Source organism: Leucoraja erinacea, chromosome 29, assembly GCF_028641065.1.
Source record: "Leucoraja erinacea ecotype New England chromosome 29, Leri_hhj_1, whole genome shotgun sequence".
NCBI lineage: Eukaryota > Metazoa > Chordata > Chondrichthyes > Rajiformes > Rajidae > Leucoraja > Leucoraja erinaceus.
In genome coordinates this window covers 4,869,832-4,882,084 of record NC_073405.1, presented here as the reverse complement: position 1 = coordinate 4,882,084, position 12,253 = coordinate 4,869,832, and the positions used below count along the sequence as shown (strand labels likewise).

At 50.9% G+C, this 12,253-nt stretch overlaps 1 protein-coding gene across 1 annotated transcript in view; it reads right to left on the bottom strand.

The window, feature by feature from the left end:
* The window catches only part of cpamd8 (C3 and PZP like alpha-2-macroglobulin domain containing 8), a 116,402-nt gene that overhangs the window by 54,844 nt on the left and 49,305 nt on the right, over positions 1–12,253 (bottom strand). Inside the window, 6 exon segments of the mRNA XM_055658393.1 lie at positions 4,387–4,468; positions 5,161–5,337; positions 6,081–6,306; positions 7,797–8,095; positions 10,398–10,449; positions 11,071–11,213. Coding sequence (XP_055514368.1) covers positions 4,387–4,468; positions 5,161–5,337; positions 6,081–6,306; positions 7,797–8,095; positions 10,398–10,449; positions 11,071–11,213 — 979 coding nt within the window.

The following is a 12,253-nucleotide window of genomic DNA, read 5'->3' as shown; positions in this document are numbered from 1 at the left end:
TAAACTAAACTAGAGGCCACTCTTCCACTATATCCAGCCTCAAGGGCACTTCCTTCCCATCCAGCAGGTCTGAACTCACTGGCCTCTTTGGTGGCCAGTTGACAACCCATCAACAATGCTGCTGGTACAAATCCCTACACATTGATCTACTTAAGAGAGACACAAAAAGCTGGAGTAACTCAGCAGGTCAATGCAGCATCTCTGGAGAAAAGGAATAGGTGACGTTTCGGGCCTAGTCCCTTCTTCAGACATTTTCCAGATATCAACCACTCTGTGTAAAAAAAAAAAAACTTCCCCCTCAAATTCCCTTTAAAACCCTTTCTTCTCACGCTAGACCTACACTCTCTTGATTTTGGGACCCCTACCTTGGGCAAAACATTCTGACCAACTACCCTTTCTGTGTCTCTTTATGGTTTTATACACCTCTATCAGGTAAACCTCTCAGCCTTCTTCCCTCCAGGGCAAACATGGCCAGCTCAGGCAACCTCTCCCCTGACTCAAGACTGACGGTCCAGGAAACACTCTCCACATCCTTCCCCTTGGGTGGTGACCAGAACTGTACAGAATGCTCTATGTGTGGCCAAACCACTATTGTGCAAACTTGCAACACAACACTGCGACTTTTTTATTCTTATGCCCGGATGCCCTGACCTATGAAGGTAAGCCTGCAATCCGCCTTCTCTATCATCCCATCGAAGCTTGTTGCCACTTTCAGGGAGCTATAGCCTTGAGATAGGCACAAAAAGCTGGAGTCACTCAGCGGGTCAGGCAGCATCTACAGTATCTTCGGCTTAAACCAGCATCTGCAGTTCCGTAGCGGCGACTGCGGAGGCCACAACACGCCCGACTATGGGCGAACAGGGGACGGGACTGGACTTTGCTGCCTTCCCCCACAGTGGGAACCATTGTGGGGGGATGTTTTTATGTTTGTTGTTAAATTCTTTAACGTTGAGTCTTATCTATGTTCGTGTACTGCATCGGCAAGTCAAATTTCACTACGCCAATTGGTGTACATGATAATAAATGTCCTTTGTATCCCTTTGTATTCCTACGCAACAGTGGACTTGAATTCTTGATGTCCATCTGTTCGCCATCACTCGTCACCACCAGACATTTACAGTCGATGTCCTTCTCCTAGTTGGCTTCCCAAAATGCCTCACCTAACATTGGCCAGGATTAAATTGCAACAGTCACCACCACTCCTCCTAATTTTCCACTTGCCTTGCATCCTGATCTAACCTTGGACAACCCCCTCACTATCCACTGTATCATCAACCTTGCATCACCTGCAAGCTGTTAATAGCCATCACAAATGACAAGGGTCCCAGCACCAACCCTTACAGTCATACCACTGGTCACTGGCTTCCAATCAGAAAAACATCCTTCCACCATTCTACCCTTCTGTGGCTGGTCCTCTTTTGTTCTGGCCTTCTCTATCTTTCAGTTCCTACCCCAGACGTCATCGATTCCTTTTCTCCAGAGATGCTGCCTGACACGCTGAGTTACTCCAGCATTTTGTCTCTACCTTTGGTGTAAACCAGCGTCTGCAGTTCCTTCCTGCACATCCTTCCACCACCACCACATCCCTGTCTGCGAAGGGAAGAGAGATCACATTGTAAAATTGCAGGGGAAAATGTTCCCAAATGTTGGGCGAGTCCAGAACCAGGGGCCACACAGTCTTAGAATAAAGGGGAGGCCATTTACGACTGAGGTGAGGCAAAAAACCTTTTCACCCAGAGATTTGTGAATCTGTGGAATTCGCTGCCACAGAGGGCAGTGCAGGCTAAGTCACTGGATGGATTTAAGAGAGAGTAAGATAGAGCTCTAGGGGCTAGTGGAGTCAAGGGATATGGGAAGAAGGCAGGCATGGGTTATTGATTGGGAACGATCAGCCATGATCACAATGAATGGTGGTGCTGGCTCGAAGGGCCGAATGGCCTCCTCCTGCACCTATTTTCTATGTTTCTATGTTAACTTTTGTAAGTTTGCCAACGTCCTTTAGGTGGCGACTCTTTGCATACTTGTGTACTGTATGCAAAATAACAAATTTCACTGTACTAAGTACACATGACAATAAAGTGTCAATCAATCAATCAATTAATCGAATAATACAGAGACATTTCATCATGCATGTCACACTAGGAAAAAAAAAAAAGCGTTTTTGGAAAATAAATTCTCGTCTGAGCTGAATCTTTGAATGAAATCCTGTCTGGGCCGTGAGCCAAGATTTACAAATTGCTAGCTTCTCTCTCCAGTTCCTTCACACTGATCTAACCGTGAAATGTTTTGGCAAACATCAGGTTTCCCTGGACCTGGCTGCGGTTGCACTGGTGCCCATGTGTGCAGGGACCGGGGCCGTTGACAGCCAGCCACGGCGATTTGGTGCCTGTACCTCCAGTGAGTTTGCTCTTGCACTCATGCCCTCAGGAAGAGGTGAGATTCTGGCACAGACCCCATGGCCTCATCCAAACAGGAGACCTTTCACCATCACACACCGGCCAACTACCCAAGCCAGAGACAGTCACAAAATGATGGAGTCATTCAGCGGGGCAGGCAGCAACTCCGGACAGAAGGGACGGGTGATGTTTCGGGTCGAGATCCACCTCAATTCCTTCAATCCAGGGATGCTGCCTGACCCACTGAGTTACTCCAGCAAGTTGTACTCCAGCAAATCCAGTTAAAAACCAGCATCTGCAGTTCCTTCCTATCCAAGCCAGGATCATACGCTCAAGATATTGACAATGGAATACAGGCTCCGTTTAATTGTGTGCTTGGAACATTCCTGATCGAAAGTCTGAAGACGGGTCTCGACCAGAAATGTCACCTATTCCTTCGCTCCATAGATGCTGCCTCGCCCGCTGAGTTTCTCCAGCATTTTTGTCTACATTCGATTTTTCCAGCATCTGCTGTTCCTTCTTAAACAAAAGATTATCTTTGGTATTGGAGTTAACACATTGAGCTGACTGTTACAGATAGTATTAAAGCACAAATTAACTTTCTTACTAGACTCATGTAATGATAATTACAGTAGTTTCATTTTGTTTAGAGATACTCTAAACGGTAAGAACTCTGCACCTCCAACAACTGGGTCTTGAAAATGGCACCAAATCAGGTGATTCTGTACATCGTCTAGTTTAGATTAGAGATACAGCATGGAAACAGGCCCTTCAGCCCACGCCGACCAACACGCACACCAGCACTATCCTACACACTAGGGACAATTAAGCATTTTTCTTGAATCAAACCTACAAAACTGCACGTCTTTGGAGTGTGGGAGGAAACCGGAGCACCCGGGGGAAAGCCAGACGGTCACAGACAGATAGCACCCGTGGTCAGGATCGAACCAGGGGTCCCTGGCGCTGTAAGGCAGCAACTCTACCGCTGCGCCACCGTGCCGCCCTAAGTCGTGTGCATTAATCGGGAATCCTTCTCTCATCTTTAGATTCCAAGTGCAACCGCTCGGTAAATCCATCCATTGTCCAGTGTACTATTTGTTTTCACTTGGGTTGTATCCAAGATGCTTACCTAAGATGTATCTAAGTGCTTTATGTACAGTGGTACTTGCAATGAACTCTTGGTAAAATAATTTAACTATACATGTGACAAGGTACCTATGAACCATGGTTTTGTTGCCTCTTTGGCTCGAGCAGTGAGCAATGGGAAGTGAATACCGTTGGATGGGAAATCATTGAAAGAGTGGAACGATGGGGCAGGGTAAATTCAAAACAGGATGAAACAGACACAATAGGTGCAGGAGGAGGCCATTCAGCCCTTCGAGCCAGCACCGCCATTCATTGTGATCATGGCTGATCGTCCCATATCAATAACCCGTGCCTGCCTTCTCCCCATATCCCTCGACTCCACTAGCCCCTAGAGCTCTATCTAACTCTCTCTTAAATCCATCCAGTGATTTGGCCTCCACTGCCCTTTGTGGCAGGGAATTCCATGAATTCACAACTCTCTGGGTGAAAACGTTAAATGACCTCCCCTTTATTCTAAGAGATGGACATAGAAACACAGAAAATAGGTGCAGGAGCAGGCCATTCGGCCCTCCGAGCCTGCACCGCCATTCAATATGACCACGGCTGATCATGTATGATCACGGCTGATCATAATCAAAGGCAGCAGAGAGAGCAGGAAACCTGACCTGGTGACCTTTGAGCAGGAAGGAACTGCAGATGCTGGTTGACACTGAAGATAGACACAAAAAGCTGGAGTAACTCAGCGGGTCAGGCAGCATCTCTGGAGAGAAGGAATGGGTGGCGTTTCGGGTCAGGGGAAATTTCAGTCCTTCCCTACCCACTCTCCCCCACTGAGGGAAAGAAGAATTCTCCCCCAATACTTTCTTGGTCCTTGTATTCATAGAGACTGAATAAATTCACGCACCACATACTCCCAGAAGAATCCCTCTCACCGAATGCGCTGTATGATCCATCCTCCCTCTTGTACGTTAGTTGACGTTGATATCTTGGGGGGGGGGGGGGGGGGGGGGGGGGGGGAGAGAGAAAACGCAGAGGAGAATCTGTCCACAATTTGTTCCATTTGTTTCATTTCAAAAGGAAAAACATCATCATTAAACCAAGCTCAACCTTGGAGGAGGTTTACCAGAGTGAGTCTTGGGGGGGGGGGGGGGGGGGGGGGGGATGGATGGGAACTCCAGTCACCAGAACATTCTGGAAACGTTAGGTTTAGTTCAGAGATACCGCGGGGGAACAGGCCCCTCGTCCCCACCGGCTCCGAGCCGACCAGCGATCCCCGCACACTAACGCTAACCTACACACACTAGGGACAATTTACAATTATACCAAGCCACTTAACTTACAAACCTGTGCATCTGTGGAGCGTGGGAGGAAGTCCAGAGCACCCACGAAGGTCACGGGGAGAAGGTACGAACTCTGCACAGACTGCGGCCGCCGTCTGCGCGGAGTTTGCACGTTCTCCCCGTGACCACGTGGGTTGTCTCCGGGTGCTCCGGTTTCCACCCACACTCATCCGTACTCCAGGTTTGTAGGTTAGCCGCCTTGTGGAGAATGTGTAAATTGTCCTTAGTTGTGTGGGATAGTGCTGGTGTACGGGGTGATCACTGGTTGGCACAGGCTCGGTGGGCCGAAGGGCCTGCTTCCACGCTGCATCTCTAAAGCCTAGTGTCTAAAGACTCACCTTGCAGGAGGTAGTCTGTGGCCTCGCTCTCCACCTCAGTGAACAGCTGCTTAGTCTTCTGTAGGTATCTCAACACAAAGACATTCGGGGCAAAATGGATCATGTTCTGTTCTCCACAGCCAAATGGCAGGCGTAGGAGGTTGTCCAGATTATTGAGGGTGGGGCCCATCACATCCCCTGGTGACAGAGAGGTAACATTGAGGGATAGCAGACAGAGAATCACACGCACACAGTGTGTGGCAGCAGCCTATGGTTCACTCTACCCCACCTCCGCCCCTCCACCCTAGTCATCCTGCTAATCCACTGTTCACACCCCTTCATTGTCACCTCTTCCCCAGCCAACAATGGACCATTGTGAGCTCCAACATTCCTTGGTCCTCTGTTGCCGGCCCAAAACATCACCCAGCCTTTTTCTCCAGAGATGCTGTCTGTCCCACTGAGTCACTCCAGCATTTCTTTTGTCTATCTTCATTGTATAACCAGCACCTGCACTTCCCTCCTGGACATCTTGACTGATGGTTTCCCACTTTACTTTGATCTACCTTCCCCCCTCGCCCCCCCCCCCCCACCCCCCCCCCCCCCCCCCACCCAGCCTGAACTCAATTCTTCTAGAGATGTTGCCATATAGAAAATAGGTGCAGGAGGAGGCCATTTGGCCCTTTGAGCCAGCACTGCCATTCATTGTGATCATGGTTGATCATCGACAATCAGTAAACCCATGCCAGCCTTCTCCCCATAGCCCTTTGATATGTTGATATCCGGTTCAGTGAGAATGGTAACTTCCCAGTACTCCAGCAGTCACTCGCAGCAAACGCCCATCTCCCTCCAACCCAACCCTTCTGCCCTGTCCGCCTGCATTTCAGGGTTGATTGGGAGAGGTTAGCGGATTCTGCTCCACACGGGACAGGCGCAGCTTTTACCTATCATGGAGGCCATGGCTCGCTCCGACCCAGGAACCACGTTGTGAGGGACGCCAAGAGTGAAGGCCTCGTTGTGGTTCTCCTCCGATTCCTCTTTCCTCCAGATCTTGAACTCGCCGACCGAGCCCCAGCCGGTCGAGAAGCCGATGTACTTGATGTCCGGAACCTTGGCCACTGCCCACTCCACAATAAGCGACTCGTTAGATGGTGCCACGCCATGCCCCACCTAGCAACGACACAACGGAACAACAAAACCAGTCTGTAGAAGGGTCCCGACCTGAAACGTCACCTGTCCGTGTCTTCCAGGGAAGCTGAAGATAGACACAAAATGCTGGAGTAACTCATTTGTGACCCGAAACGTCACCCATTCCTTCCCGCCAGAGATGCTGCCTGTCCCGTTGAGTTACTCCGGCATTTTGTGTCCATCTTCAGTGTAAACCAGCATCTGCAGTTCCTTCCTACACATCTTCTGGCCTACTGAGTTACTCCAGCACTTTGTGTCCTGTGGGCAAAATCTTTGCAAGACCAGCATCAGATTGCACATTCAGTATCAAACACAACATGGAGGTTGATAGCTATTGACTGTTCCATCTGTTTGAAAGGAATAGATCGGGTAGACGCACAGAGTCCCTAGCCCAGAGGAGGGGAATCGAGAACCAGAGGACATAGGTTCAGGTGAAGGGGAAAAGATTTACTACCAACACGAGGGGTAACATTTTCACACAAAGGGTGGTGGGTATATGGAATTGATTCAGGTACTATTGCAGCATTTAAGAAATATTTAGACAGGTACATGGATAGAATAGGTTTAGAGGGTTAGGGGCCAAATGCGGGCAGGTGGGACTAGTGTAGATGGGTCATGTTGGTCGGTGTGGGCAAGTTAGGCCGATGGGCCTGTTTCCAGGCTGTATTACCCTCTGTCTAATTCAAATGTGAATACTAGGCAGAAAATACTTCAGAATTAGATACAATAGGAAGTCCCATACCATGGAAGTACCCCTTCGGGCGCAGGAACATACGAAGGCACCTCTTTGTCGAACATCCCATCTGTTGTCAGGCAACTGAACCATCCTACCAACAAATGGAGGAGCCGTCCTGAACTACTATCCACCTCATTGGAAACCCTCGGACTATCTTTGATTGGCTTTATCTTGCACTAAATGTTATTCAAGTTGATGGCTCGATTGTAATCATGTATAGTCTTTCCGCTGACGGGTTAGCACGAAACAATAGCTGAACCTCGGTACATGTGACAATAAACTAAACTCAAAATAGACACAAAAAGCTGGAGTAACTCAGCCTGCAGACTGTAGCCTGGACAGACAACATCTCTGGAGAAAAGAGGGTGGGGGGGGGGGGGTGGTGGGGGGGGTGGGGGGGGGGGGGGGCACGGTGACACAGCGGTAGAGTTGCTGCCTTACAGCATCGAAGATCCGGGTTCGATTCTGTCTAAGGGAGCTGTCAGTACGGAGTTGGTACGTTCTCCCTGTGACCTGAGTGGGTTTCCTCCCACACTCCAAAGGCCAACAGGTATGTAGGTTAACGGGCTTGGTGTGCGTGCAAATTGTCCCGAGTGTGTGTAGGATAGTGTTAATGTGCGGGGATCGCTGGTCGGCGGGCCAAAGGGCCTGTTACCGCGCCGCCCGTCTCTGAACGAAACTAAAATGACGCACTCATCTCAACCCGCTCACACCATGGGAACCACCACAAACTCACCTGGACCAAGCCAGCCTTCCAGCGAATCCAGAAGCTTCGGAACTCGTCCCAGGACAGGATGTGCGGCGTGTGGGCACTGCCCACCGGCTCACCCATCTTGCTCACTGCGATCCACGTCCTCGTGTTCTGCTGCCCTCCGATCACTATCTCCACCATTTCGGCCGTGTCGCGAGGGCCCGTTGATAAGGCCAAGTGGGCGTCGTTGTGTGCCTTGACCGTCACGTCAAACTGTGTCATCCAGGCCGGTTTCTGAATGTACTGATACTCGTACTTGTTGGGTGTGGAGATGTGAATCTTTTCTGAGAAGACGAAGGAAATAATTTGGCCACAGTGTAAAATGGGCATCATGGCTTCAGAGAGTGATATAGTGTGGAAACAGGCCCTTCGGCCCAACTTGCCCACACTGGCCAACAATGTCCCAGCTACATTAGTCCCATCTGCCCGAGTTTGGTCCATATCCCTCCAAACTTGTCCTATCCATGCTTTGGAGAGGAGAGGGATGGGAGGAGTTTCACTGGAAGGATCTTGATGTTGAGGTTTAGAGGATAGGAGGGTTTCAATGGATTCTACTGTCAGAAGGCATTAGATAAAGACACTCATCAGAAACTGGCGAATGCTGAAGCTAAGTGGCTGGCAGACAGGAAGCAAAGAGTAGGAGTAAACGGGTCCTTTTCAGAATGGCAGGCAGTGACTAGTGGGGTACCGCAAGGCTCAGTGCTGGGACCCCAGCTACTTACAATATATATTAATGATTTGGATGAGGGAATTGAATGCAACATCTCCAAGTTTGCGGATGACACAAAGCTGGGAGGCAGTGTTAGCTGTGAGGAGGATGCTAGGAGGCTGCAAGGTGACTTGGATAGGCTGGGTGAGTGGGCAAATGCATGGCAGATGCAGTGTAATGTGGATAAATGCGAGGTTGTCCACTTTGGTGGCAAAAACAGGAAAGTAGGCTATTATCTGAATGGTTGCCGATTTGGAAAAGGGGAAATGCAACAAGACCTGGGTGTCAAGGTACACCAGTCATTGAAAGTAGGCATGCAGGTGCAGCAGGCAGTGAAGAAAGCGAATGGTATGTTAGCATTCATTGCAAAAGGATTTGCGTATAGGAGCAGGGAGGTTCTACTGCAGTTGTACAGGGTCTTGGTGAGACCACACCAGGAGTATTGCGTACAGTTTTGGTCTCCTAATCTGAGGAAAGACATTCTTGCCATAGAGGGAGTACAGAGAAGGTTCACCAGACTGATTCCTGGGATGTCAGGACTTTCATATGAAGAAAGACTGGATAGACTCGGCTTGTACTCGCTAGAATTTAGAAGATTGAGGGGGGATCTTATAGAAACTTACAAAATTCTTAAGGGGTTGGACAGGCTAGATGCAGGAAGATTGTTCCCGATGTTGGGAAAGTCCAGAACAAGGGGTCACAGTTTAAGGATAAGGGGGAGGTCTTTTAGGACCGAGATGAGAGAAACATTTTTCACACAGAGAGTGGTGAATCTGTGGAATTCTCTGCCACAGAAGGTAGTTGAGGCCACAGTTCATTGGCTATATTTAAGAGGGAATTAGATGTGGCCCTTGTGGCTAAAGGGATCGGGGGGTATGGAGAGAAGGCAGGTACTGAGTTGGATGATCAGCCATGATCATATTGAATGGTGGTGCACGCTCGAAGGGCCGAATGGCCGACTCCTGCACCTATTTTCTATGTTTCTATGTACACCTCCATATTCAGGGACAGTTTCTTCCCAGCTGTTATTAGCCAACTGAACCACCCTATAACCTACCATCCTTACCCCGCCTTACCTCTCTGAGCTGCTCCACCCATACACTCCTGCCCGGTCCCTCAGGTCAGCTGGTCAGCTGCTCCTGGAGGTACCGAGGTCTAGTCGGAGGCTCAGAGGGGATAGAGCCTTCTCTGTTGCTGCTCCGGCACTCTGGAACACCCTGCCGCTGCACATCAGACAGGCCCCCTCACTGTCCATCTTCAAATCCAGTGTTAAAACGCATTTGTACTCCCTGGCTTTTGACCATGCCTGAGGCTTTGCTTCTGTTTGTGGTGTTTTTTGATGTTTCTTTATTTTACATGTCTTTTCCTACTATTTCTTTTGATTGTTATTTTTGGTGTGTATTAACTTTTTTGTCAATGATTAGTGATGTACAGCACTTTGTTGCAGCTATGTTTGTTTTTAAAGTGCTCTATAAATAAAATTATTATTATTATTATTATTATTATTATCCACAGTACCTCATTGGAGACTCTCAGATTATCTTCAATCGGACTTTACCTTGTACTAAACATTATTCCCTTTATCCTATATCTGTACACTGTGGACAGCTCGATTGTAACCATGCACAGTCTTTCCGCTAACTTTATAGCAGGAAACAAAAAGCTTTTCACTCGACCTGGGCACATGTGACAATAGACTAAACCAATCTAAACTAAACTGAAGCAAGTACCACTTGCATGATGGCGTGGGCAGGATTTGGAGGTGTGAGTGCAGACTTCTAGAAGCAGTGTACACTCCACCATTCGCTGTCACAGATACAATGAGCACGCGCGCGTTTCTATCATGAAGTCACCGTCATCAGTCTAATTGCACGTACCGTTGGGACAGAAGAAGATGCTGTAAGTGTAGTCTCTGGGCAATCCCTCAGGCTGCGGAACACAGAGGAAAAGAGGATAAGAGAATGATCCGAGTAACAAAACCCCCTCCACATTATTATCAATGGGGGGGGGAGATTGCAACCTTCACGTGGTCCACCCTGTTTCGACTAATGCCATCAACCCGTCGTGCACAAACAAGATCAAATAGGACAAGTTGACCTCCAACTTTAGGCTGTGCACGGCATACACAAGAGGAAGAAGTTTATTGTCAATTTCTGCTGAGTTTGCAGGCTCCCTCCCGGCAACAGCAAATACCCCAGGATTCTTTTATTTATACCAACTGAGCAGAGCTGTCCCCTCATGGCGCCATAGCCCCGCTTTGATCCCGACCTCAGATGCTATGTGTGTGTTGTTTGCACGTTCTCCCTGTGACCACGTGGGTTTCCTCCGGGTGCTCCGGTTTCCTCCCACATTCCAAAGACATGTAGTTTTACAGTTTTACTGGCTACTATATCTTGTCCTGAGTGTGTAGGAGAGAATTAGTGAACGGGCGATCGCTGGTTGGCACGGAACCCCGTGGGCCAGCGTTTCTACGCGGTATCTTTAAACTAAATGAAACTTTTGCATTTGTGTGCAAAATGTTTCTTTGTGTGGTGTAAGGGCCTCCCTCACCTCTACCAACACTCGTCTCTTCACGTAGTCCATGCCTGCCGGGCTTCTCCTGTCCAGGTAGCTTTCGTCCAGGTACCTGCCATTCTTCAGAGCCTGGAGCCCACCCTGGCAGCAGCTGCTCCCACTGTAGGCAAACCCTTTGGCTGTGGAGATAAAGCGAGTGGGGGCTGTCAATACCTTCTGACACTCACGGTACATGACTGCCAGGAGACCCGGGACACGCTCACAGCACGGGTCCAGGAGATGCTGCACTCTGTACTGTCGCTGGAAACAACTGACCGTCTGCCCCCTGGGTGGGCGGGACCGGGAACCTACCCAAAGGCTTGTCCATCCGTGGGACCTGCCCAAAGACTCATGGATTGGCGGGACCACGCCTAAAGGTTTGTTGGACGGCAGGGCCCACCCAAAGGCACGTCGGTCAGCGGGACCGGGCCCGATGGCTCGTCAGACGGTGAAACCGTGAAGGCTCGTCGCATCGCGGACCCGACCGAAGGCTTATTGAACCGTGGAGAAGTCAGACGTGAGGAGCAAGGGCCGGTAGGAGAGTAAACTGGGGTCATGCCTCAAGGTCGGCTGAAAGGGGCGCCGCCCCGCACACAAAGGTGACCCGGCGAGGAGAGGAGAGGGATGTCGGTTTGGTGGGAACTGCTCCAGTACATCAGGTGCGTGGGCCGACTCGACTTTGGAAAGGGTGCCAAAACATGGCGGCGCATGCCTGTGTGGCTATACAGAAGGAATTTTGCAGTGCAGTTGCACATGTGAGAACTAAAGCACCATTGAGCCAACACTTCCCTCCCCCCCCCCCCAACCCCCACCTCCCCCCCCCCCCCCCCCCCCCCACTCCTCTCCCCCACCCCTCTCCCCCCCCCACCCTCCTCCTCCCCCCCACCCCCCTCCGCTCCCCCCCCCCCCCCCCACTCCCCTCCCCCCCCCCCCCCCTCCCCCTCCCCCCCCCCCCCCCCCCCCCCCCACCCCCCCCCCCCCCCCCCCCCCCCCCCCCCCCCCCCCCCCCCCCCCCCCCCCCCCTCCCCCCACCCCCCCCCCCACCCCACCCCCCCCCCCCCCCCCCCCCCCCCCCCCCCCCCCCCCCCCCCCCCCCCACCCCCCCCCCCCCCCCCCTCCCCCCCCCCCCCCCCCCCCCCCCCCCCCCCCCCACCCCTCCCCCCCCCCTCCGCTCCTCCTC